Genomic DNA, 27,802 nt, shown 5'->3' on the forward strand with positions numbered 1-27,802 from the left:
GAGTAAATGGACACAACTCCAACTGGGTCCAGAGTTCAAGCTCTGCGTGACCCTGGCTGCATAAAATGGGTTGTGGAATGAAAGGAACAATCTGCCTGGAAAATAGTAGTGCCATTCTGGGACCACCTAGGTGCCAGGTTTTTTCTGAGCATACTGTTTCTTTTGACTCAATGAGGACGTGTGTATTTGCTCTGTGGGGAGTCTCTGAGGCCTGGTTCTTAGCTCAACTCATGGGGTTGTGCCGAAAGCGCCTGGGATGCCAGAGAAAAGGAGACATGCTGCCCAGACTCAAACGATGCCCCCACTGACCCACGGCCCACGGCGTGTGTCTGCTGCCGTAGGGCTGGATGGTATGCCCCAGTGACCTCACTTTTCTGTTTTCTTTCTAGGAAGCCATACAACACAATTCCTTCTATGAGCCAGAAAGGAAACTGGAATGTGGAAATATTGATGAAGCATTTAAAGTGGTTGATCAAATTCTTGAAGGTAAACTATCTGGACAAAAGAATAATGATGAGAGGGGAAGCAGCCCTGGAAGTCTTCTAAGCCTGTCTAGTTTTATGCTGCCTTTGCCTTCTAGAAATCAGCCTAGGTGGGTGTGCTCCTCGGGGCAGGCCCCTCATTCACAGATGTGTTTTCCTCTGTGTCGTGTGTGTGTGTGTGTGTGTGTGTGTGTGTGTGTGTGTGCGTGTGTGTGTGTTGTAAAGAGCACAGCAGCAAGCCAAAGTGGTCAGGGCCGTGACCACTTGCCCTGAGAGGAAACTGGAATATGGAAGTGTTGATGAAGCATTTAAATTGGCTGATCAAATTCTTGAAGGTAAAACTATCTGGAAAAAATGATGACAGGGGAAGCAGTTGCGGCCCTAGTCATTATATAGAGGTTGTCTTTTTCCTGCTCACAACCACCCTGCAGGTTGGGAAACTGAGGCCCAGAGGGGTTAAGGAACATGACCACGGTCATACAACAGTTCCATATGTTTATGGCGTCACTCAGACGTGTTGCAGGTTTGCTTCCAGGCCATCGCACTAAAGCGAGTCATCATCTTTTTGCTGGTGGAGGGTCTTGCCTTCAATCTGTAGAACAACACAACCTCTGTGAAGGGCAGTAAAGTGAAACGCACAAAAAGGAGGTGTGCCTGTACATGGATAAAATAATACCGGTCTCGAAGGGCCTCTGTGAACATTATAAGAGATAATATACGTGTACTTGGCCCATAGTAACAGGTCCACAACTGTGAGCAATAATTATTATTAGGTTTAGATGTTTCTGTTGTTCTTCTCTAGAATAGGTTGTCTGTTACTGAGCTAATGCACTGGCAGGCGTGCATTTATCGAACCCAGTGTTTCCCAGTTTTTCACACTGTAAGATGCTTAGGAAAGCAGCCTGGAGATTCCTGTGCCCCTTTCTTGGGATTCTGGAGTTGGAGGATCCAGGGTACCCCAGGAATCTGTTTGTTTGACCAGTTTTAAGAGTGCTCCACGTGATTCGTAGGATTAATAAAATGTGGCAAACACTCGAAAGTTGAGTTTGTTTTGGGGAACGAGGAAGAGGGAGCATTTTTATCATAGAGAATGAATCCATGGTGTGAAAATCTTGAAATTATCAAGATTTAGGGAGAGTTCTTCCATTTGTGCCATAATATGTCCTAGGCTCTGTTCTTGCCACAATATGTTTTTATATGAGAATTTAATTATGGTATTTTTCCCTTCACATCTTAATGAATTATTTAATTCAGTTTGGTAGTTTATTCAGTCTGTCTCTTACTTGAATTTTAACTGGCTACTTGCATCAGACCCTGTTAAAAAGGATAAAACCTATTAATTAACAGGAAGCTTTAAAAGAGACACATATACTACTTTTAAGTTTCATTCTCTTAACTCACTGGTTTGAGGGTTTTTTTTCTTACTCTGCAATTGTCATTTTGATTAAGATTTTTTGACTACTTGTTTCACTGTGAGATAATTGGAGTTAAGAATTATAATACTTTATCTGCCTGTTAGGATAATAAGTGCTCCAAAAAAATTTTTTTTTAAAGATACAGTATGTGGAGCATTACACCAAGTCTTAGACTGCGTTCTGGAAGGGAGTGGTGTTATTGGTTGTTTTCTGGGCTGGGAAGATTTCAGCCCTACCCAAGCCTGGTGTCATAGCTCTAGATGGGCGTTAGAGAACACTGTTTACAAATGAGCCAGCTGAAGCCAGAGAGGCCTGTGGTTGACCAGGAATCACATCTGTCCAAGTTTCCCAACTCTGAAGTTAGCACATTCTCTCCTCTACATGAAGCTGCTTCTCATTTATCTCTTTAAAATTCCATTAGCTGGGATGGGCTTTACACTGGAGAAGTAGCTGGCAATCTGTCTAGTGGGATTTGCAAGAGACCTGGAACTGAGATTTTCCTCCCACAACCTGTCCTGTTGGGCATAGTACAGATAAACTGCTTCATGTCTTAATGGCTTTACTATCTTTAAGGGCCTCTTCTTTTTTTTTCTAAAGATTTTTTTTTTTTTTTTTTATTGGGGAAGGGGAACAGGACTTTGGGGAACAGTGTGTACTTCCAGGCCTTTTTTCCAAGTCAAGTTGTTGTCCTTTCAATCTTAGTTGTGGAGGGTGCTGTTCAGCTTAAGTTGTCCTTTCAGTCTAGTTGTGGAGGGCACAGCTTGGTTGAGAGCCCGCGCTCCAACCAACTGAGCCATCCGGGAGGCAGCTCAGCTCAAGGTGCCGTGTTCAATCTTAGTTTCAGGGGATGGAGCCCACCATCCCTTGCGGGACTCGAGGAGTTGAACGGGCAACCTTGTGGTTGAGAGCCCACTGGCCCATGTGGGAATCGAACTGGCAGCCTTCGGAGTTAGGAACATGGAGCTCTAACCGCCTGAGCCACCGGGCGGAAGGGCCTCTTCTTAAAATGTAAATATGCCGGGAGGAATCACTCCTACACCCTCACTGGGATAACACTTTTATCTCAAGGATTAGTTCCAGCTTAGAGAGCTGAGAGCGCCACCCTCGGGTGAGCAGAGGGCAGTGTGGTGCAGGGCTGTGGGGTGGGCAGCACGAGGGGACAGGGCTCTGGAGCTTTGTCTTCCGCACGGGTTTAAACAGAAACAGCTGTCTCACATGTTTTAGCTCTGTGTTTTTTAAATGAAGTAGATGTTTAACCAAATAAATTCTTAGGGGTAATCATTAATACTAATAATATTAATGTAATAGTTGTATTCTAGTTTTTTTTTTTAGCCTCTGTTTTTATTTTTTTTTCTGCCTTGCAATGGGTTACTTGAACATTTTTTTAGAATTCCATTTTGATTTATCTGTAGTGGGTTTTTTTCTGGGGGGGGTAGGGGAGGGAACAGTTTTATACGTTTATTTGGCAATCAGAAGTTAGTTCGCATCCACATTAACTGTTTGTAGATTTCTGAAAGTGGTGACAAGTACATACATAGGTAACCAACATACAGAGCTTATTTGGTGAATCTTCATCCTCATTATATTTTCTGGACAACTTCACCCAAATGCAGCATGGGGCATTTTTTATTCCTTTGGCCCAGACATACTCTCCCTCATTTCTAATTGTCTTTAAAATGCTCTTTGCATACATTGAAAACCACATAAAGCAATGCTGTAATTTTGCTTCAAACAGAATTTGGAAAACTCAAGGGGAAAAGAAAGTCTATTGTGTTTGCCTGTATTTTTATTCTCTCCATTGCTCTCTTGCCTTCCTGATGTTCCAAGGTCTTTTTTAAATCATTTCCTATCTGTTTCAAGAACTTCCCTTAGCCATTCATTATTTTAGGATAGATTTGTTGACGACAAATTCTCTTACTTTTCCTTCATCTGAGAATGTATTGATTTCTTTTTCATTCTTGAAGGATATTTTCACTGGGTATATAGAATTCTGAGTTGACAGGTCTTTTAGCACTTGAAGAAAGATGTACCGGTTCCTCTGGCTTTCATGACTTCTGACAAGAAATCTGCCGCCATCTGAATGAAGTATTTTCCTGTATAAATGAGGTAGTGTTTTTCTCTCTCTACTTTCAATATGTTTTCTTTGTGTTTAGTTTTCAGCAGTTTGACTGTGATGTGTCTTGGCATGGAATTCTTTGGTTTATCCTCTTTGGGATTTACTCTGCTTCTTGAATCTGTAGGTTTATGTGTTTTACTAAGTTGGAGAATTTTTCAACTATTATTTCTTTAAGTACGTGACTTCAATGATGCAAATTTTAAGTCTTTTATTTTAGTCACATAGGTCTTGAGGTTCTGTTCATTTTCTTTCAGTCTATGTTCTCCTGTTGTTCAGGTTGGGAAATTTCTGTTGTTCTTTATTCTTGTTCTTGGATAATTTCCTCTGTTTTCTCTATTATGTTGTTGAGCTCGTCCATTGAGCCTCTTGTATTTTAGCTATTGTATTTCTTAATTCTAAAATTTCCATTTGCTTCTCTTTATATCTTCTGCTTCTTTGTTGAGATTGTCTATTTTTTTCATTTATTTTAAGTATTTATGTCAACGCTCATTGAAGCATTTTTTATGATGGCTACTTTAAAATCCTTGTCAGATAATTTCAGGATCTGTGTCATCTCAGGGTTGGCTTCTGTTGATTGTCTTTCCTCATTCAAGTTGAGTTCTTGGTATGATGAGTGATTTCCGGTTGTATCCTGGTCATTTGGGGTTTTATGTTGTAAGACTCTGGATCTTATTTAAATCTTCTACTTTGCCAAAGCTCCTCTGACCCTGTGTTGGTGGGGGGAAACAGGGTGATGCTTCATTATTGCCAAGTGGAGGGCGGAAGCCCAGGTTTCTGCATGATCTCCACTGACGCCACCCCAGGAGAGGGTTTGGGGTACCTCATTATAACCTGATCATGGCAGAAGTCTAGGCTCGCCACTCAACTTTTGCAGATAAAGATTGTTCTGCAGTTTTTTCTCTATTGTTTGGCTGGAGTGCAATCGTTTTTATATAACAGCTTTCTGTCTTGCTAGGCTTCTTCTTTCCTCATCATTTATCTAGAGAAAGTAGGTTTTTCTTGGGGTTTTTTTTCTGTTTTTTCCTGCTAGTGGTTTTGGGTTTCTGGTATCTCTGGCATCCAGTATGGGCTCTATGAAGCAAACAACAGCAACAAAACCCGCTGAACTCACCACTGTGTCTTTCCTTAAGTCCCAGAGTCCCTAGCTGGTCTGCCTTCTCCTCTTTACCTTTCAGAGTCTTCTTATGTTTCTTTTATGTATAATGCCCAGGGTTTTTAAATATACTTAGCAGAAGGACAGGGAGAAAGGTATCAATACCATCTCGTCTTGGAACTAGAAGTCTCCCTGCCATACTATTTTGATTCTAGAGAGTTACACACCTTTCCTTAGGACTCTGATCTATTGTATTGGTAGACATGACAGATTCCTCTACAGAACTCTACTTCAAATCTGCAGGTATAATGAAAGCTAAAGATGGTTGTTTCTGGCTCTTCACCATACAGCCTGCTGCCCCAGCAGAAGCATTGTCAGTGGAATGTCTCCATAATGAGATAACAGCTGAAGCATGCTACCTGTGCTATGTGACAGCCTTCTTGATTCTCATGTATTTTCCTCTAACAGGTGAAACACATATGGGAGGTCAAGAACATTTTTATATGGAAACCCAAAGCATGCTTGCTGTTCCCAGAGCAGAGGATCAAGAAATGGATATTTATGTGTCTGCACAGGGTCCCACATTCATCCAGGTAACACCGGACCATTGTGGAGGGGATGTGGCTAAGTGGTTTCTACCAGAAAACTATACCAAGAATAATTAGAGACAAAAATGTCATTTTAGAAACTGAAGGAATTTGGAATACTAATAGCCATGTCCATTTGGTTATTAATAGGCATACAATTTTAAAGCTTTTAAGTTAGTATTATAAAAGTAGAGCTCTGTTTGTGGATGTATAACTTTAAAACAGTTATGAAATTAGCAGGTCTTTTTTTGCTATACTCTTGATACTGTTAAGAATACAAAAGAAGTGATGACCAGCACTTAAACTGTTGAATGATAATAAAGGAAAGTTGTTAAGAGAATAATCCTAAGAGTTCTCATCACAAGGAGAAATTTTTTTTCTTTCTACTGTACCTGTATGAGATGATGGATGTTAACTAAACATGTTATGGTAATCATTTCACAATATATGTAAATCAAACCATATGCTTTCTTTACACCTTGAACTTATACAGTGATAAAGGACCAGGAAAATGGAGGCTAGCAAGACAGAAAGCTTTTGTACAAAAACTGCTCTACTCTAGCCAAATGCTACACACAAAAAAATCGCAGACCAATATATTTATTTCTCAATAAAACTGGAAAAAGAAAAGAAGCCTATAAGACCCAAATCACATGAAGCAGTTAGGAAACCGTATTGGGCAGAATGCAACCTAGTAGAAATCAGCTAAGTCAGAATTTACACATGTGGGAAAATTAAAAGAACATAGGGCTACTAAGAGCTAGAATCATCCAGAAAGAGCCATGAAAATGAAGTCTTAAGTTTGGATTTATACTGAGAGTGAGGTTTGTCTAGATGGTGAGAAGAGATGCCATTTCCAGACAATTCCACACAAAGATCAAATGCACTCCTTCCTTCCTCCCTCCCTCTCTCCCTTCCTTCCTTCATCTGTCCCTTCTGCAAACACTCATTGCCTGTGTCATATACCAGGTAGCATGCATGTAGGAAAGGAGAGATGGTACAGGACTACCCAAGCTGGGATAGAGGATGCACTTAGGGGTGGCTAGTTTAAGCATCAGGGTGAAAGTAAGAGAAACAAAGCAGATAGGTCTTGATTCAGTAGGTCACGAGGAGCCAGTATTGCTGCCAGAGCAAGTAGGAATGTGGAAATGTAGAGAGTGAGGACTTTAGAAGGTGGAACACTAAGGAGGGTCACATAAACTTTATTCCAGTCCTGTTTTGCTCCTCACTTCATCTCTCTTGGGCTCCCCATCTATAAAAATGAGTTGTTAAGACTAAATGACCTCTTAACATTAGGATGACAAGAAAGAGCATGACCTACCACCAGGGAAGACCCACTGGCCAACTGTAGCAGTAATCCAAATGGGAGGTGAGATGTATGCATTCTCCAGTGGAGAACAGGAGAGTGCAGAGGAAAAACCCAATCTGAGAGAGGTTTGGAAGGCCACAGTACCTCACTGCTTCAGGAAACAATCCCCAGGGATTCGTGTGGAAAGGATATTTTGGGTATAGCTCATGATGAAATTTTTTTTTAATTATTAGCACAGAAATGCCTCAATGCTATTGAAAGGATTACTCAACATTAATGAGTTTTGGCAATGTCATTATAACCAAATACCACTGAGATCAGCGTGGATGCATGCCCAGGTTATTGGAAATCATCCCATTAAACTGTGTAAAACCACACAGTTTGTGTATCATGTACAACATTATGGAATCAAAATGTGTAAGGGCTGTCCCACTCCCTTGCGGCTTATGGGTCAAATTAATAAGAACTGTCATCATTCACAGGACATAGTTGCTTCAGTCTTGAAGCTCCCAGCTAACAAGGTCATGTGTCATGTAAAGCGTGCTGGCGGGTCGTTTGGGGGGAAGACGTTAAAAACTGGCATCATGGCAGCCATCACCGCATTTGCCGCTAACAAGTAAGTGAAGAAAATCTCCTAAATAGGTTAAAAATAAAATGAGGTTGTGCTGAATATTAGCAATATTGGAATTAAGGACGAAGACGCTGGGTCAAGATTATTTAAAGTCACACGTAACATAAACATATAATATAAATGCAAACAAGTTACCAGCTTATTACAACTTTTTTATCTTATCTTGTCAACCTATATACTATAAGAACCAAAATGAGAATCAGTGACTGAAAAGAATTTAAAAACAGTGAAAATACTATAGTACTTGGAGTAGACAGAAACAGGTCTTGAAAGGGTGGAGGTTACTTGTCCTTAGCGTGTGCGTGTGTGTGTGTGTGTGTGTGTGTGTGTGTGTGTGTATTCCCTTGATTTACATGGAGATTTTGCTTTTGTTATGCTTACCTTTATTTATATTACCATTTTCCTTCTAGAATCTCAAAATATTACCATAGGAAATTGTCTTTGGAGCAGGTACACCCATAAGGCTTCATTTCTTTGCTCAGTAATATAGGTCAGTTCCTCTATCCCATGGTACAAAAAGCCCTTGATTCCAGACCTGTCCTATCTGGGAGCACTTGACAGTCACACCCCACCTGAGTTCCTCCATTTGTAACCAGTCTATAATGTGGCATTTGGACTATCTGCCTGTAGCAGAGGTTGTTATTACAGTGGGAAATACCCAGAAAACAATACTCTGGAGACTCTGGCACCCATGAGCCTCTCTCCCATAAGTAGAGAATGCCAGGCATTGTGCCAAAGGGAGGGGAGGCCACTGTATATGCTTCAGATTCACACAGCCTGGACTCAGGAGGTAGTTGTGTTGTTCTCTAATGTGTATGGATGCCACTCAAGCTGTCACTAGGGGTTACATAAACCCCAGATAAGACTTACTTGGTAAAAGAGTTTACTTACAGCTCTTGCTTTTTTTCTGTCTTAGACATGGCCGTGCAGTCCGCTGCATTCTGGAACGAGGAGAAGACATGTTGATAACTGGAGGTCGCCACCCTTATCTTGGAAAGTACAAAGTGAGTCAAAGGAGGGCAGAGGAGGATTCATGTTGTAAATATAACATTCCATAAATGCAGAGGGCAGCATTTGGCTACTCTCTAGTGGGGAATAACAATGAGCACATCAACAAACTGCATCTGTTTAACTTTCTATTTCTTGTGCTAATTGTTTGATTACTGTCTGGTTTAATTAGGCTTTTCTGCTTTGCTCAAAAATGTCAGTTTGTGAAAACGTGCTACTGGTATTAGCTGCTACACAGTGAATAACCAGAAAACACATGAGTATATAGGTCCATGAAAATAGATCTGATAACCATACTGTCCCACATATAAAAGAGGTGAAAATAGAATAATTCCTATAACAACAGCGTTATGTGAAATTATAATTATTTGACAACAGTTTCCTTATTTTTAAGTGTACCAAGTGTATTTTTATAAAACTCTGTCACAAAAATCCCTGGAAAATTTTCCATAGCTGAAAGTAATTATTCTTTTGCTTTCTAAGAAATAAGTTTACTTGTCAGAGTGGGCTAGAGACTCTAACAAACAACTGAAAACTCTCAAGGACTTAAACCTTTATTGTGTTCATTTTTGCTCAAGTAACAGCCCAGTGTAATCTGGCTGGGAGACGGGGGGAGGAAAGGGGCGTAAGAGGAGAGGACTGCCCCACAAAATCATTCAGGGACTCGGGCTTTTTCCATCTTAGGGCCACCATCGTCTCCTCGGACTGTACTGTCAAATATGGAAGCCAGTAGGTACATATGGCTATATTTAAATTTAAATGTACTAAATTAAATACAATTAAAAATTCAGTTTTACAGTTGCGTTAGCTGTATTTTAAGTGCTCAGTAATCACATGCAGCTAGTGACTGCCTGCCATATTCTATATCCAGACATAGAACAGCACAGAAGTTTCTATTGGATAGTACTGCCCTACGTACTCTGACTCCTCCACTGGGTCTTTTGCAGTGGGCAGCAGACAAGGGAAGAAAGGGAGCACAGAGTGTCATGTGGGTAGTGTTTTAGGTACCAGGCCTGTAAGTGGTGAACCTCACTTCTATCTGCCTATTATTGGCCAGAACTTTGCCACCTAACTGCAAGGGAGGCTGGGAAATGTAGTCTTCCTGTGTGCCTAAGATGAAGGACAACAGGATTTGTTGAACACATAGTATGGTTTCCACTACAAGTGGTGTACCAGCATACATATTTTTAGAAGATAATGAATGTATCTACTTCAATTCACATTCACCCTAGGCTATTATTTGAATTTAGTTTAGTTCAACAAAGATTTATTAGAGTGAACTTTGTCCTGAAGGAGATTACATTTTAGTGGTTGAGGACGAAATAAGACTTACACGTATGAAGTCATTATGAAAACATAATAATTTCAGGTTAAAAGATGAGGCACACATAGTAAACTATAGGGAGAGAGATGAACATGAGTTGAAGTGTTTGCAGGAGGCTTCTTAGAAAAGGTGAAACGTAAACAACCTTCAAGAATGAATAGGCAGAAAGAAGGTATACCAAGTTGTGGGAATAGTAAGAGCAAAAATGCAGAGGTGGGATGAACATTGCATGTTTGATGGGGGCAGGAATAAAGGGAGAAGGGGAATTAGAGCACAGAGTGGAAAATAAGATTGTTTGGATTAGGTGATGCCAGGCTGAGAGGGGCCTGAGAATCCCAGGATGGAGGTTTAAACTTGATCTCATCAGAAAGAGTGAGACTGAGTAGATCCTTGAGCAGTCAAGTGTCATAACCAAACATGGGTTCATTGGGGAGAGTGTTATCATGGCACTGGGCAGGATGGCCGAGGAAAGCGAGAGGATGGAGGCAAACGGACCACCAGGAGGCAGCTGATACATTCAAATATGAAGCAGTTGAGGTCTGAGCTATGATAGTAGGATATAGAAAAAGAGATGAGTCCAGGAGCCATTATTAAAATTTGGTGACAAACTTGGCAAAATACAATGCAGAATAAAACCACACACATGACTTGGAGTTTTCTAGTAGAAAGAGCCAAGTTGGGAGAAGGAACCAATCTAGAGGGGCAGTGATGAGTTTGTTTGTGTAAGTGTTGGGGAGGAAGTGACAACAGGACATTTAAGTAGAAATGTCCTTCACCAATGAGACTTCATTGAAAGGACTGACTTATAGTTACAGAAGCCATCAGCATAGTGGAGATTAAAACTATGAGAAAGTAATGTTTTCTGATGGAGGGTAGTGTGAGGACAGAAGATGATATTAACAATATTTATAATAGTAATATCAATAATTTACATTTAGAGTACTTGCTATGTTTCAATCACTTGCCTATGATTTTCCATGCATTACCTTACTTCCTGCTGTTTCACAGATAGGTTATAGAGCTTGCCTAAGATTCCAGAGCAGGTTGGGTGGCAGAATCAGGACTCAAAGTCAAATGGCTGGAATTCATAGTCCATGCCCTTTACTACTAACTACTTTGGTTTGAATTTGCTTCTATTCAACAAAAATCATTAAAGTGAACTTTAATGAGTTCAGAGATATTGAAAAGTGTGCAGACCGAAAACAGTAATATTGGATACGTCTTAAAAACATTAAAAGGTATTTATTTACAATACTTCCAACAGCACCAAATATGCCAAGGAGCTTTGACTGAATTGGGCCCTGTGAAAAAAATGTGCAGAGTACAGTATGAGCAGGCCACCAGATCTGAAGATTAGGAGAAGATCAGTGGCTTTAGGGGAGAAGGTTTTGGTAGAGATGTAAGAGGATAGGAGGCAGAATTCAAGGACTTACGGCAAGAACAAGAGGTCAAGAAATACTCCTATACAGTTGATTTGCTTTAGGAGGAGACAAAATAATTGACTGGACAGTAGTGATGGATTAAATAGGAGTGTTTTTTGTTTGTTTGTTTTGCTTTCATATCTTCTCTATCCTTGCTTTTTTTTTCATTATTATCTTTAGTTGTGGCAAAATACACATAACATAAAATTTACCATCTTAACCATTTTTAAGTGTATATTTTGGTGGCATTAAGTATTCATATTATTGTGTAATCATCGCAACCATCCAACTCTGGAATTCTTTTCATCTTGTAAAACTGAAACCCTGCATCCATTAAGCAATAGTTCCTCATTCCTTCATCTACCAAACAACGCCTGGAGAAACCACCATTCTACTTTCTGTCTCTATGAATTTGACCACTCATATAAATGGAATCACATGGTATTTGTCCTTTTGTGACTGGCCTATGTCCCTTAACATAAAGTCCTCAAAGTTCATCCATATTATAACATGTGTCAGAAGTTTCTTCCTTTTAAAGGTGGAAGACTATTCCATAGTATGTATATGCCGAATTTTGTTTATCCACTCATCTGTTGATGGATATTACTACCCCGTGGCTATTGTGAATAATACTGCTATGAACATAGGTGTACAAATATCTCTTTGAGACCCTGCCTTCAATTCTTTTGGAAAAATACCCAGATGTGAGATTGCTGGATCATATGGTAGTTTTGGTTTTAATTTTTTGAGGAGCTGCCATAGTGTTTTCCATAGCAGCTACCCCATTTCACATTCCCACCAATGGGGCACAAAGGTTCCAATTTCTCCACATCCTCACCAACATTTATTATTTTCTGTTTCTGTTGTTGTTTTTTTTATAGCAACCATCCTAATGGATGTGAGGTCATATCTTGTGCTTTTGATTTGTATTTCCCTAATGATTAGTGATGTTGAACATCTTTTCATGTGCTTTTGGACATTTGTACATCTTCTTTGAAGAAATGTCTATTCAAGTCCTATGTCTACATTTATAAAAAATTTTTTTATTAGTTTCAGGTGCACAAAACAATGTAATAGATAGACATTTATCATTTATATCCCTCACACTGTGTCAACTCCCCTCCCCCATCTACTATCCCTCTGACATCGCACACAGCCATTACATTTCCACTGTCTCTATTCCTAATGCTGTACTCCGCTTCTTGTAACTATATACATTATATATATGTATATATATAGAGAGGTATATATATATGTGTGTGTATATATATATATATATATATATATATGTCTACTTTTTAGCATGTTGTTTGTTTTTTGTTGTTGTTGAGTTGAAGGAGTTCTTTATACATTTTGTATATTAACCCCTTAACAGATCTATGATTTGCAAATATTTTATGCCATTCTCTGGGTTGTCTTTTCACTCTGTTGATTGTGTCTTTTGATACATGGAAGTTTCAAATTTTGATGGAGTCCAATTTATCTATTCTTTCTTTTATTGCTTGTGCTTTTTGGGTGTCATATCCGAGAAATCATGGCCAAACCCAATGCCATGAAGCATTTTGGCTATGTGTGAAGGATTCACAAGTGAGAAAGCAAACTTTGGAGAGACTTGGCCCCCAGCACCAGAATCAAAGGTCAATCTCTTTCCCCAGGTTGGTTTCATGAACGATGGCAGAATCTTGGCCCTGGATATGCAGTATTATAGCAATGGAGGCAGCACGCTGGATGAGTCAGCACTTGTAAGTGTTTTAAGAAACAAGTTCCTATTCCGGAAAGTGAGGCATAAAATGATTTAATTAAGAAAATTTTCAGTAGTTCAATACATTTAATAATAAAAGCATAAAGGCCCTCATTGTAGGGATAACCACATGTTACTTGTGCCCCCAAAGTGAACCCAAAGATATTGGCTAAGTCTGCATCTGTGTGTTATCTCCATGTTTCCTATACTTACAGCTTTTTTCCCAGATGTAAGCATTAGACACAACCTCAGACCTATTGCTATTTTGGGTTGGATAGTTCTTTGTTATAGTTCTCCCATGCGTTGTAGGATATTTGGCAGTATTCTTGGCCTCTACCCAGCAGATGTCAGTACTGCCCTCCAGTCTTAACAACCAAAAATGTCTCCAAACATTGCTAAATGTCCCAGCAGCAAAGAGGGCAAAATTGCCCCTGGATGAGAACCAATGCATTAGACCAAATGACGAAACATTTTTTTTCTGTTTTCTAGTATATTATATTCATTACATTTGGTGTTTGGGGCCTATGAATGCTTCAGAGGCTTTTAGAAATGCTTGAAACCTGGAAAAAATGCATTAGCTTTAAAATGTGAAAATAAAAAAATGATTTCAAAAGAAAAATTATTCAAATCCTTAAATATTATTTTATAGTAAAAATACATTGAACTTGAGATCTGGGTCTATTTTAGCATGTTCGATGTGATGCAGCGGGGGCAGTCACTTCTGGCCTGGTTTTAGTCTGAGGTCTCAGGATGGGAACACAGGTACAGAAGGACGAGGGTCTCATGACATCAACTCTGGATTTCCCCAGGTGTTAGAAACAGGAGTTCTGAAAATGGAAAATGCTTACCAGTTTCCCAACCTGCGCTGCCGGGCGAAGGTGTGCAGAACCAACCTTCCATCCAACACGGCTCTGCGTGGGTTTGGCTTTCCTCAGACGGGGCTGATCACCGAATCCTGTATCACGAAAGTTGCAGCCAAGTGTGGGTTGTCCCCTGAGAAGGTAACAGTAAATTAGTCTCGTATACAAAAGATGCAGAATGTTAGAGGTGGGCAGGCCACTGGGAGTCATTCATGTTGAGGAATTTGAGATCCATCGGGGCTAAATGCTGTGCCCGAAGTAACCCAGTGAACTAGTTAATATAGGGCCTAGACTCCAAAGTTCAGTGACCCTTGTCTTACTCAGGCTCCTGGTGACACGAAGATATTGAAGAGTGAGCAGAGGATTCTGACTTGTTTAGTGGGAGTCTCCATTGGTTGGGGGTACACCTGCTCCTCACAAGTTCTGTCACACCTTTCTTTCCCCTGCTTCCTTAACATCTCAGGCAGCTGCCCTAAAATTTCTGTCACTTTAGTCACTAAAATTGTCTCCTTTCAGTTAAGTCTCAGTCCCAACTTCATCATTAACAAGCTCTGTTCCCTTCCTGTGCCTCTTCTGCCTCGGACCCTGCGGTGGAATTAGGGTGGGGGGACTCTGTGCTCTCTTACCCCTTCTCCTCCCCTGTGCCTTCTGCTGGCAGGAAGTGTTGGGAGGAAGTGGAGGGCCAGAAGAAACAGACGGTATCTCCCCATGTGACTTTTCCCAGTGAACACTCTGTCATCCACTTGGTTAGATGTAACCACTTTTCAAGTATGTTGTCGGTGGGCTCCGTTTCTGCCAGCTGTCTCAGAAATCAACAGTCCCCTGTAAGGGGGGTTAAACCTCCAACTGACCCTCAGCTGGCACCTCATGCAGCCAGTCCCCTTATGTCCACACCTCTTCGCCCCATGCTGCAGCAGTCCATGGAAAGCCCCAGGCCCCAATTCATCTACCTTCTTTCCCCTCAGCATGAAAATCTGTGGCCACAGGCAGGAGCCATCTTCTGCGTCTCTTGAACTTGTGGGTGGTCCTTGTGCCTCCTTTCCTGGCCATCTCACCACAGCCTCTCTCCCAGATGCTCAGTCACATTTGGTAGCACTAGGGAGGAGAATCAGACAGTCACCTCCTTTCATCCCCAGGGAAGTTGGAGGAGAGAATAGCCACCCTTAAAAACACCGCCTTCCTCAAAATGGCACAGCTTTCTAATCTCTAGTCATCTTTTTATAACGATCTGGGGATTCTTTTCTCAGGTGGGTGAGGAGAGTATATGTCTGTAATGGCCTCGGTCAGCTTGAGGAAATGGGCTGGCCTCAACTGCCGAGTTTTCTCAAGTTAGAATGTGAGGTATTTGACCTTTTGTTCTCAGCCGGGGACCTTAGTTGCCAATTTGGGGAATACAAGAAGAATTCTACTCAGTACTTCAGACATCCTGGGCTGGAATCCTTTAATTTGTTCTTCATCTTAGTTTTGAGTTCTATTTAAACACAGTTTCATTTTTTTCTTGTTTGGAAGTAAGCAACCTTATCTTGCCATAGCATCTGAATAATCCAAATCGTGTAGCCTGGAAATTAAATTCAGGATTACCTTTCAATAGTATTCACAAAGACATCTAGAATTAAGTCTGCAGTGTACCTGGGCTGTGTTGAGTTATATAAGAAACATGAGGAACGGATTCCTTCCTTTGAACTTACACAAGAGCAGCATGAAAAGCATGTGAGTATGAATGTTTGACAGAAGCTCCCAGTAGAAGAGTGTTATGCATTGGGAAAGGCTTCCACAAGGAATAAGTTGAACTCAGTTTGGGCCTTACAGGATGAGCAAATTTTGACTAGTACAGAGGATGGAAGAGACTGTCTGCCGAGTACCCCCAACACCCTTTTCATCTCCTTTCCTTTTATAGGTCCGAATGATAAACATGTACAAGGAAGTTGCCCAAACACCCTGCAAACAAGAGTTTAGTGCCAAGAATCTGATCCAGTGTTGGAAAGAATGTATGGCCATGTCTTCCTACTCCCTGAGGAAAGCGGCCGTGGAAAAATTCAACTCGGAGAATTACTGGAAGAAAAAGGGGTTGGCCATGGTGCCCCTGAAGTATCCCATTGGCCTTGACTCACGTGCTGCTGCTCAGGTCAGTTCTCCAAACAGACAAGTCAAAAGGTGTTGAGGAAACTTTCCAGGAAGGTGAATTAGCCATATGGTTGCAATACCTGATTGTTCAACTTCACCCAAGTTTGTACCCAGCCAAACTAACTTTTCTTCAGAGGAGACAAGAGCTGCTTTGCCCGTGTCCCCAGGTTGCTGACAAACATTCTTTCTGAGAAATTAGGAGGCCCTACGTCTACTCCTGTTCCTGGCATTAAGCGGATGAGTCAACTCACTCTGGGCCCCAAATTGCTCAAGTATATAGTAAGAGGGTGGCACCCATGGCCACCAAGACTCCTCTTCCTGCTATTGTATGATTCTGTGTGCCTGGACTATGACATAGAAATGAGAGGCTGGAAGACATTTGCAGGTACCCCTCCCCTTCATGGTGGGTTTGGGTAAGCTAAATCCAGACAAGTAAATCATTTAAACAATTTTTTAAAACACAATTTTAGGAGCTTGTTCATTTCATAGCTATTAAAAGTGTGAAGGGGGAACTTAAAAATCTGTTCTTGCAGTTTAATTTCTTTAATTAATTACATAAATTGCCTAATTGGTTGCTAAATCCTACTTGCTGTTTCTACCTCTTCATTCTTGAATGAAACTTACCCCGAACAGCTAGTGAAGGACTGCTCTCTTCTAGCTCATTTACAGCAGTGAAATGGGCCCCCTATTATCTATGTTCTTCCATATGTATACGTCTTATATATATGCACATATGTGGATAAGATGGCAGAGCCCTCAAAACGGTTGCCACTCTCCTTTGCAGAATTCACACCTTCAGCTGAGCCATGATGAAGGTGTAGCAGGTGTGTTGACAGAATAGGGATAGATGGGGGTGAAGCTGTGAAGGGCATTAGTGTGTAAGCTGGCTGTTGAGGGAGCAGAGGAAGCCAGGAAAAGCAGATATGAAAGTCCACCCCTCGTTCCCATAGCCATTCCTTCACCTAACCATCCTGGTTCAGTTTGGTGTAATCATTAGAACATTTTCATATAGTTACGATTGCGGGTGGATTAGCTCAGAGGAGAATTTTAACAATACAATTGGAGATCTTATTGTAGCCTTCCCACCCCTTGCCTGTTTATGATGGCAAAAACAACACAGAACCGTTTAGTCATCTGCACACAATTTACCCAGATGAGGGAGACAGTCAAGAGGCTATAGTTGAGGAATAAAGGCAAAAATAAGATTATTCAAAAAGAAAAAAGGGGGGGAAAATACCACTAGAAAAAAGGACAATATACAGTTTTGGGGTAAAGTGATTCACTGGCAGCTAGCGAAGAGGTCGGTCTGGGCCGTCTGTCCTTGAGCACACTGACCAGGCTCATGAGAAAAACAATCTCCACTGTTTATGGGTCATCTGGAAACCCCTGGGCATTAGGCTGTGGTAGACATGGCAACTGCCTCTATTTAATGGTTACCGTTACTTAATATCTGGTCTCCAGTAGACCAAGTCTTTCCCATTTCCTTCATCAGAAATTTCTCAAAAAGTAGGTAAAAAATAACGATGATTATTGAGCACCTACTATGTTATAAGTTATTTTAGGTTTTACCTAATTCAACCCTCAGGGCAACCTAGAGCATTTGTAGCCGTATTAACTTAGTGTGAGAAACTGAGGCTGGAGAGCTTAGATAACTTGCCCCCAAATCCCACAGTTGGTGAGAGGAGGGGCTGGAGCTAGAACTCAGGTCTGAGAGTTCCCAGAAACCGTGCTTTCTCAACTACATCAAGCTGCCCCTTCACGGAGCCTTTCAGTGGGAACTGAGGTGGGATCCAGCTCAGCTGGGAAGAAACCAGCCAGCAGCCAGCAGTACTTTGTTTTCAAAGGCTCCTGAGAAGCTCCCCCCATACCACTTCCTCCCACCCTCCCCCAGAAACTAACCAGCTTCTGTGCTTAGAACATTTGCTTCGGGCTGAATCAAGGACTTTGAGATCAATCAAGATGCTTCCTGGACGCCATATGCTGAAAGACTATTCTAAAGCAAACCAAATAGAGGAGGGAACTAGAAATGACATTTAAGTACCTTCTATGCGTGAGGCCCTAGGCTGGGTGATTTGTCATTTCCCACTTGATTGAACCCCTATCTGTTGGGTAGATGTGATTCAATTTTATAGACGGGGAAATGGAAGGCCATAGAGGTCTGCTGTCTTGCGAAGGACATCCAGCTAGTGAATGACAGAACAAGGATTTCACTTCAGGACTGTCTGGACACAGATCCCATGTGCCTTTATCCTTCCATGCTGCCTCCCAGAGCAGAAGGAGCCCCTGTGCTCCCAATAGCTAAGGGATCAAACATACCTCACCTGCATTATATTTAATTCCTGAACTGTGAACACTGAAGGACATACAGTCTCTAATTAACCTCTGTATCCCCAGTGTCTTAGTATGGAACCTGGCACAGAGTAGGAACTCAAGTGTTTGAATGGCTGAGACATTTTGGGAATCTGTGGGACCAAAGTAAGTTTCTTACCAAAACCGGTAGTCATTGCTTGAAGATTTAAATTTCAGAGACCGAGTCCCCAGTTTATTATTGGAGAACCATCTGTTCTAATGCTCCAGTTGTGCCGATTTCATAGATGAAGCTTTGTGGAATTAACTTTTGTGGTGCTAACGATGAACCATCCTGTGGTGCCCCTTAACTGAACCACATTTGACATTTTGAATGGCGCAAGTAGATTGCAGCAGCATATGGAACAAATTACTCAGCAGTCTCTGCTAGAAATGTCTCCCTGGACACACAGGGAGAGTGACACTGACAGCTGGGCCATATGATGTAAGAAATGCACAATTCACTGTAATTGTTGCTCAATTATATATGCCAGCTAATAATTTAATTCACAAGCAACTTCTGAAATGCTTGCTGAGCCAAGGAGACCAAATACAGTGTCGACAAGCTTAAGAAACAGATTTAAGGGCTATGCTGTTGCAAATTCATCTATCAAACTTTTATTGAGCATTTACTCTATGTGAGATACTATGCTGCATTCCAAAGGATGCCTTAGGAGAGGGTCCTGCCTTTCAGGGGGCTCACATTCTAGAAGCATGCAATTAAGGGCCATAGAATAGAGTCCAGGAGCAACCACTGCTGCTGGCATCAGCTGGCATCTGATGTGCAGCCCCAGGGCAGCCATCTCTGGACTATCTGTAGAGAACGCCATTCCTTATCGTTATTGTTTTGAGAATAAATGGCCAAGAGCACAAGACAGTATTTCCAGGAGTGATGTGTCAACAGACGGTTAAATACTCTCTGCTACATCTTCCCAAGGCCGTTGGGCTATCATTATGGCTATGATGCCTTTCTTAAGGTTCTAAAAATCTCTCTTGCTCTGTGAACATCTGCCTTTGTCCTTGGAGAAAGGGAACCTCTATGTCCCTATTTTCCTAATACATCCCTAGTTTACACCTGCTGACCATGTAAATAGAGCCCATTTTCACTGTCAAAAGTGTCTCACTAGAAATGATAGAGGTTTTAGCTTGCCATTAGCTGGAGTAATGTGAGCCTTTGGGCACCAGTAAAGAAGCAAGTCTCCAGGTGTGGCCCAGGGAGTTCCTTCTGGTGGCCTGAGCATCCAGCTAGGAATGCAGTCCTTTCCTTGGCTGTGTCTGATGATTGACATACAAGTCCGTTGACTTCCCTTATTACCAGGGTTGTTTATAAGTAATCTCAGTGAGTGATAAAGGCTTACTAAAATTTGAGCTTTATTCAATGGAAATGAGCTTGTTACCAGCATTTCTGAAGACCCTGTCATAAGTACTAAATAATTACGCCACTCTGCATCAAAGCGTAGATGATAAGAAACTAGTCAACAGCTTAATGACCTCTGCCTGGCCCAGACCCTATCTCTGGGGCTGGCATTGCTCAGCTGAGCAGCTGCAAAAAGGTGTGCCTTGCAGGCCTTCTGGAACTGCAGTGTTAGAAGCGTTTTCTTAAGACCATATGCTGTTACTATTGCTCTTACTCTGGAGACGCAAAGTGAAGAAGCCATCCTTGTTTCCCACAGTTTCCCGAGCTACCTCCATACCCACTAGTTTAGCATGAGCAGGCTTGCAATATGGCATGTTCTTGTTAATCGTAAAACATGTTTAGCTTAGAGTTGGGATGTTTCTGATTACAGCAGCCCTTAATTCTGTGAGCAGTTTGGTTCCTTCTGGATCCTTGTGGGGAGCTGTACAGTTAGATAAGATTGCTTCCAAGTTCCCTTCCTACTAAAGCTCTGTAATTCTGTGCCAAGATGATTAAGAATGAGCTTAGCTCTTTTTGCAGCAAAAAAATTAATGCCTGTTTCATATTACTTAGATTTTCCTTTTTGCTTCTCTATAACACACCTACAACCATGGGAATATGTATTCACATAAACAGTTCTTCTGCCTATTCCCTAAACTATCTACTCTAAACTTTGCTTGTTAAAACTGATGCCCCCCCCCCAGCCCCAAAACAAACCCAAACCTGAATTGTTGCCCTACCCGTGTCAGGGGATCCTTGAAGGTACCAGTGCTCTCACATGTCCTACTGAGGAAATAGTAGCTTAAGGAGCATAGTCCTGCCCCAGACTCAAAGCTATCCAGTGACAATCGGGCCTCTCCTGGGTGGTCACGGAATGCCCTAGCATTGCCCTGTCTCTGCTGCATGCGCTCGGGGTGACGGGAAAAGTGTCCTTGGATATTATGGCAGGAGATGGAAAGGAGGGGATCATTTCCAGGACAAATGTTTTAATTGACAAGACATGATAATATTAGTCAAAAAATCATGGGAACTGTTTTCATCTTTTGTGCTTAGGCTGCTGCCCTCGTTCACATTTATCTAGATGGATCTGTGCTGGTGACTCATGGTGGAATTGAAATGGGGCAGGGGGTCCACACTAAAATGATTCAGGTAAGAATGCAAATACTTGCATGATTTTGGATGTGTGCTTATAGATATGTGTACGAGGGAGAAATCATGACTGTACATTCTCTGTTTCAAAATAAGAAGGATAGGAGACTGCAGCTTTGACCACATAAACTGTTAAGCTAGTAGCAGAAACTGAGTTGACAAGCCAGTTTGTAACTGTCCTTCTTAAACAAATGTGGCGGAAGAGCCTCAGGTTGTCTTGTTGATGTACAAGGATGTGTGGTTATTTGCTGCTTTCCTTTGGATACATGAATGAGTTGTCTTTTTGTTGCTGAGCAACAAAAAGATATGTAAATTCTGACATACTGCGCTATTTCTTGCTTTTTTTATAGTCAGGACTCTGAACAATTGCTAATGTAAATCACATCTGATATTTCTAACCAAACTTTACCAGTTTTCTTTTGGCTCTTTTACTTTAGATTTAATTTTTAGCTACCGTTTCTATTTTGCTAATCATATTAGTAATAATACAGATTATAAAGCATTTGTAAGAGGCAAATAATTTTTTTAAGAAGACCCTACACAATTCCACCACTTAGCGATAATCACTGTTTTGGGTTCTTTCCATCTTGACTTTTTCTTTTTCCAAAAAATTACCAACATGCTGTTATATAATTTTGTCTTCTGTTTGTTTCTTACATAGAGTGAGCACTTCTTCCATCGTTAAGAATTCTTTGCAATAGTGATTTGTAATGGCTGCATGTTGATATGTATCATTTATTTAACCTTCCCCAATTGTTGAACACTTCAATGAATATTTTTACATAAACCTGTGATCAAATCAATGAATATTTTCTTAAAATAGATTCCCAGAAATGGAATTACTGGTCACAGAATGTATCTTAAATCATTTGGCACATATTACCAATTGTTTTTCAGAAAGTAGCCATCTCAGTACACTACCAACCGACATTGTATATTATGGATTGTTTTAAAAATCTTCGAAAAATTGATAGGTGAATGATTGTACTTCATTATTGCTTTAATTTGCATTTTTTCTGATTAGAGAGATGTTGAATATATATTTTCTTTCATAGTATCAGTCACTTGAGAATTCTGTGGTTATAGCTCCCCATTTTGGAGACTTCATTGTTTCCCTTACTGGGCCACCAGAGACTTTCTTTTTCTTTTCTTTTTTTTTTTTTTTTTTTTTGCTATTGCCATCTTCTTTTAGTTTTATTAGTTTTTTTTATTAGTTTCATGTGTACAAAACACTTAGACATTTAGCATTTACACCCCTCACAAAGTGATAACCCCCTCCCCCAATCTACTACCCCTCTGACATCACATACAGCCATTGCATTTCCACTGTCTCTATTCCTTATGCTGTGCTCCACTTCTTGTGAATATATTTATATATATATAAAATTATAGTTGACATTCATTATTATTCAGCTTCAGGTGTACAGTGCAGTGATGAGGCATCTACACCATCCCTGAAGTGGTCTCCCTAATAAGACAAGTGTCCATCGGATACCTGAAAAAATCTTTACAACATTATTGCTTATATTTCCCCAATTGACTTTCTTGTGGTTACCGATTGTGCTTTCTAATCCCCTCACCTTCTCCCTCATCCCCACCCCACCCCCATCTAGCAACCTTCAGTTTTTCCTATATGTCTCTGAGACTGTTTCTGATTAGTTCGTTCATTTAGTCTATTCTTTAAATTCCACATAAAAGTGAGATCATATGGTATTTGTCTTTCTCTGTCTGACTTATTTCACTTAGCACTATGTTCTCTAGGTCCATCCATTGTGAATGGTAAGATTTCATTCTTCTTTATGGCTGCATAATACTCCATGTATAAATGTACCACAGTTTCTTAATCCAGTCGGCTACTGATGGGCATTTCGGTTGTTTCCATGTCTTGGCTATTGTGAATACTGCTTCAATAAACACAGGGGTGCATAGATTTTTTTCGAATTAGCATTTTGGAATTCTCTGGATAGATACCCAAGAGTAGAATAGCTCTCCATAAGGTAGTTCCATTTTCAATTTTTTGAGATGCCTCTGTACTGTTTTCCATAGTGGCTGCACTAATTTGCAATCCAACCAACAGTGCTCGAAGGTTCCCTTTTCTCCACATCCTCGCCAGCACTTGTTGTTTGTTTATTTATTGATGACAGCCATTTTGACTGGGGTGAGGTGGTATCTCATTGTGGTTTTTATTTGCATTTCTCTAATGATTAGTGAGGTTGAGCATTTTTTCATAGGTCTGTTTGCCATCTGTATGTCCTCTTTAGCAAAATGTCTCTTCATGTCCTCTGCACATTTTTTAATTGGATTGTTTGTTTTTTTAGTATTGAGTTGAATGAGTTTTTTTTAAATAAATTTTGGATATTAACCCCTTGTCAGATATGTCATTGACAAATATCTTCTCCCATTCAGTAGGCTCCCTTTTTGTTTTACTGATGGTTTCCTTAGCTGTGAAAAAACTTTTTTAGTTTGACGTAATCTCATATGTTTATTTTTTTCTCTTATTTCCCTTGCCCAATGGGATATATCAGTAAAAATATTACTCCAGGTAATGTCTGTAAAATTTTTTTTCCTATATTTTCTTCTAGGAGTTTTATGGCTTCAGGTCTTTAATCCCTTTTGAATTTATTCTTGTATATTGTATAAGGAGGTGGTCCAGCTTTGTTTTTTTGCATGTGTCTGTCCAGGTTTCCCAGCACCATTTATTGAATAGACTGTCTTTACCACAGTGTAAATTCTTGCTTCCATTGCCGTAGATTAAATGACCATATAGGCATGGATTTATTTCTGGGCTCTCTATTCTGTTCCATGATCTATGTGTCTGTTTTTTATGCCAGTACCATGCTGTTTTGATTACTGTGTAGCCTTGTAGTATAATTTGATGTCAGGTATCATAATACCTCCTACTTTGTTCTTATTTCTCAAGATTGCCAAGGCTATCCGGGTCTTTTATGGTTCCATATAAATTTTAGGATTATATGTTCTATTTCTGTGAAAAATGTCCTTGGCAGTTTGATAGGAATTGCGTTGAATCTGTATATTGCCTTAGGCAGTATGGACATTTTAACGATATTAATTCTTCCTATCCATGAGCATGGTATGTGTGTCCATCGATTTTTATCTTCTTTAATTTCTCTCTTTAGTGTCTTAGAATTTTCTGAGTACAGGTCTTTTACTTCTTTGGTTAAATTTATTCCTAGGTATTTCATAGCCTTTGAAGCAATTGTAAATGGGACTGTTTTCTTAATTTCTCCTTCTGATATTTTATTATTGGTATATACAAATACAACTGATTTCTGAATATTAATTTTGTATCCTGCTACTTTACTAAATTCATTTATCAGTTCTAACAGTCTTTTGGTGGAGTCTTTGGGGTTCTCTATATATAGTATCATGTCATTTGCATATAATGAAAAGTTTACTTCCTCTTTACCAATTTGGATGCCTTTTATTTCTTTTTCTTGTCTGGTTGCTGTGGCTAGAACTTCCAGAACTATGTTGAATAGAAGTGGAAAAAGTGGACAACCTTGCCTTGCTCCTGATCTTAAGGGGAATGGTTTTAGCTTTTTCCCATTGAGTATGATGTTAGCTGTGGGTTTATCATATATGGCTTTTATTATGTTGAAATATGGTCCCTCTATTCCCACTTTCTTAATAGTTTTTATCATAAATGGCTGCTGGATTTTCTCAAATTCTTTTTCTGCATCTATTGATATGATCATATGATTTTTAATTTTCATTTTGTTAATATGGTAAATCACATTAATTGGTTTTTGGATGTTGAACCACCATTGCATACCAGAAATGAATCCCAATTGATCATGGTGTATGATCTTTTTAATATATTGCTGAATTTTTTTCACTAATATTTTGTTGAGGATTTTTGCATCTATGTTCATTAAGGATATCGGCCTGAAGTTTTCTTTTTCTGTAATGTCTTCATCTGATTTTGAGATCAGGGTGATAGTGGCCTCATAAAAAGTATTTGGGAGCCTTCTCTCCTTCTGGATTTTTTGGAAGTTTGAGGAGAATAGGTGATAATTCTTTTTTGAGTGTTTTGTAAAATTCTGCTGTAAAGCCATCTGGTCCAGGGCTTTTGTTTGTTGGGAGCTTGTTGATTTCTGATTCAATTTCCCTGGTAGTAGTCAATCTATTCAGGTTTTCGATTTCTTCTTGAGTTAGCGTTGGAAGGTTGTACGCTTCTAGAAAATTGTCCATTTCTTCCAGATTGTCTAATTTGTTGGCATATAGTTGCTCATAGTAATTTCTTAAAATTTTTTGTATTTCTGTGGTGTCTATTGTCACTTCTCCTCTTTCATTTCTGATTTTATTAATTTGGGTTCTCTCTCTCTCTCTCTCTCTCTCTCTCTCTCTCTCTCTCTCTCTCTTTTTGAGACCTTTATGTTCTAAGCCTATGCATTTTGTGTAGACAATCTTTTGAAAGTCGAAGACACAGAAGGACTCCATATGCCCATGTCCTTGTCCCAGCTATGAGCAAACTCTGTTAAGCTATACTGCTTGCAGGAAAGCAGAGAATTTGGGAAGAGCTGAAGTTAGTAATATGATTTTGCTCCCCAGCACTAAAAACAAAGGAAGAACAAAGCAGCCAGTAAGTGCTCATGTTGGCCAGCGGCACTGGCACCATCTCCTTTTGTGATCTCACGTTGGTGCTGCTTCTTTAACAAGGCCATTGTCCTTTCTCACAACCAGAACTCTTTTCCTGGAGCATGTCGAAAAATGTGGAAAAGGCATGTCTTCTCTGCCGAGGTCGACTTTGCTAGAATTTTGCACAGTATGGGATAGGAGAGGCCTCAGAGATATTGATTTCATGATGATAAAGACACGAAGTATTGCTTCCTGCCTCGCCATGGGCCTTGCTTTCTCTACCTGATGCTACGGCACATAAGAAACTCAAAGAAAAGAAAAGTGTGCTCAGGGCTCAGGGTCCAGACTAGCTACAGGGATTTTAGAAGGAGGGACATTTTGTGGCTGGAGGAATTCATGACTCTGCCCACTAGCCCCCATTGTGCACATGAGGGCTTCACAGTCGTGCTGCCACGTGGCCATGTGCATGGGTCTGTGACTAACCAAAGTTTTGGGGGGGAAAAACCTCTCTTCTAAAATTCAGGTGGCCAGTCGTGAATTAAAAATGCCATTGTCCAGTGTCCACCTGCGTGAAACAAGCACAGAAACCGTCCCTAATACCAACTTCTCTGGAGCTTCTCTGGTGGCAGACCTGAATGGGTTGGCAATAAAGGTAAGAATCATTGCAGTGGCATCCAAATCACTAACCCCGTCAGGACCAAATACGTGGGTGGCACTCAGAAGATGCTGAGAATTAACCCAGCATTTATCTCCTTCCCACACCCTCTCAGTGAAAGCTGCCCTTCCCCGGGTCTCCTCAGTCAGTGGTACAGCACTCAACTGCTCTCCTGGCTGAAATAGCCATCTATTTTTCTCCCTCATTCCTGACACCTCCCTGGTCAGCTAGTCATTTCAATTCTACTCAGAAGTGTCTCTGTGTCATTCCACTTCCATGTTGCAGTAATATATGTGGCTGCCGTGATGCAGACTCTCACCTGCTGCCAGCGCCGTTGCAAGGCTGTCTCTCCACCCCAGTTCCATTGTTCATGCTGACTTCATGCAGCCAGAGCAAGCTTTCCCACAAAATAAATCTGACCATGCTATGATTAAAAACAGTGGCCAGTGGCTTGCCAACAGGATTTCCGTTAAGTCCGACCTCTTAGTGTGGCTTATAAGGCCCCTGTCCTAGGTGGTCCCGCTTCAGCCCCATCCCCATTGAACCTGTGACATCAGTTATTACAGGGGCGCTCTCTTCCTGGTCCATGTTCCTTGGGCCTCTTAAATAAGTCCATATAATGGCACATATCATGTGGTTTTGAAATTGATGTTTGTGTGAAATTATGATTATAATTTTAATTTAAAAAAATAATTCCTAGGATGCTTGTCAAACTCTCCTAAAGCGCCTTGAACCCATCATCAGCAAGAATCCTCAAGGCACTTGGAAGGAGTGGGTGAGAATCACTGTTACTTCGTATTTTGTGTTTGGCGGGGGGGAAAAGAAGAGGGAGAATGAGATGTATGTGTGAATTAAATATCAGTAGAAAGGGCACTTTAGCAGGCACTATAGTTACGTAGTGATAAATAGAGGCCCTTTGGCTGTGGCATTTGGAAATCTTATCATAGTATGATGGAGGAGCTCTTACATCTGGGAAAATTCTCTATTAGAGAAAAAAATGGTCTTCTGTCCAGGATTCTTGTTTTAAGCAAGAATTAATTGATGTTTCTTCCTATGAAACTTAGGTATTTTCTAGATAATAGCTGTAAATCTGTTTATTCTCCTTCTTTGGGTTCCACTGTTTTTAAATGGGAAGAAAACACTAGAATCCTTCTATGCAAGGAAAAATCATATAAGCACTTATTTAGAAATAGGAAAGCAACCAGAGGGTAAAGGGGGTGGGGGTGGGAGATGAGGGTAAGGGGGATCAAATATATGGTGATGGAAGGAGAACTGACTCTGGGTGGTGAACACACAATGGGATTTACAGATGATGTAATACAGAATTGTACACCTGAAATCTCTATGTAATTTTACTAACAATTGTCACCCCAATAAATTAAAAAAAAAAAAAAAAGAAAGAAATAGGAAGGCAAGCCATTGGGTATATATTCAACCAATAATAGGCACCAAATGTAATGGAAATATTCAATTGCTTCCTTTGATCTACTTATGATCTAGTTGGAAGAGAAAACACCCATTCTAAAGTCAACTAGCAAATTTTTCA

General features: G+C 40.5%; 1 protein-coding gene across 1 annotated transcript in view; it reads left to right on the forward strand.

The window, feature by feature from the left end:
• Nucleotides 1-27,802, forward strand: part of AOX1 (aldehyde oxidase 1) — a 73,778-nt gene that overhangs the window by 36,439 nt on the left and 9,537 nt on the right. The window contains exons 20-29 of the mRNA XM_019746480.3: nucleotides 390-486; nucleotides 5,575-5,699; nucleotides 7,485-7,618; nucleotides 8,550-8,637; nucleotides 13,042-13,128; nucleotides 13,937-14,128; nucleotides 15,885-16,112; nucleotides 20,907-21,002; nucleotides 26,125-26,253; nucleotides 26,957-27,031. Coding sequence (XP_019602039.3) covers nucleotides 390-486; nucleotides 5,575-5,699; nucleotides 7,485-7,618; nucleotides 8,550-8,637; nucleotides 13,042-13,128; nucleotides 13,937-14,128; nucleotides 15,885-16,112; nucleotides 20,907-21,002; nucleotides 26,125-26,253; nucleotides 26,957-27,031 — 1,251 coding nt within the window. The remainder of the gene's footprint in view (nucleotides 1-389; nucleotides 487-5,574; nucleotides 5,700-7,484; nucleotides 7,619-8,549; nucleotides 8,638-13,041; nucleotides 13,129-13,936; nucleotides 14,129-15,884; nucleotides 16,113-20,906; nucleotides 21,003-26,124; nucleotides 26,254-26,956; nucleotides 27,032-27,802) is intronic.

Source organism: Rhinolophus sinicus, chromosome 17 (assembly GCF_057876585.1).
Source record: "Rhinolophus sinicus isolate RSI-liver-muscle chromosome 17, RSI-T2T, whole genome shotgun sequence".
Taxonomy (NCBI): domain Eukaryota; kingdom Metazoa; phylum Chordata; class Mammalia; order Chiroptera; family Rhinolophidae; genus Rhinolophus; species Rhinolophus sinicus.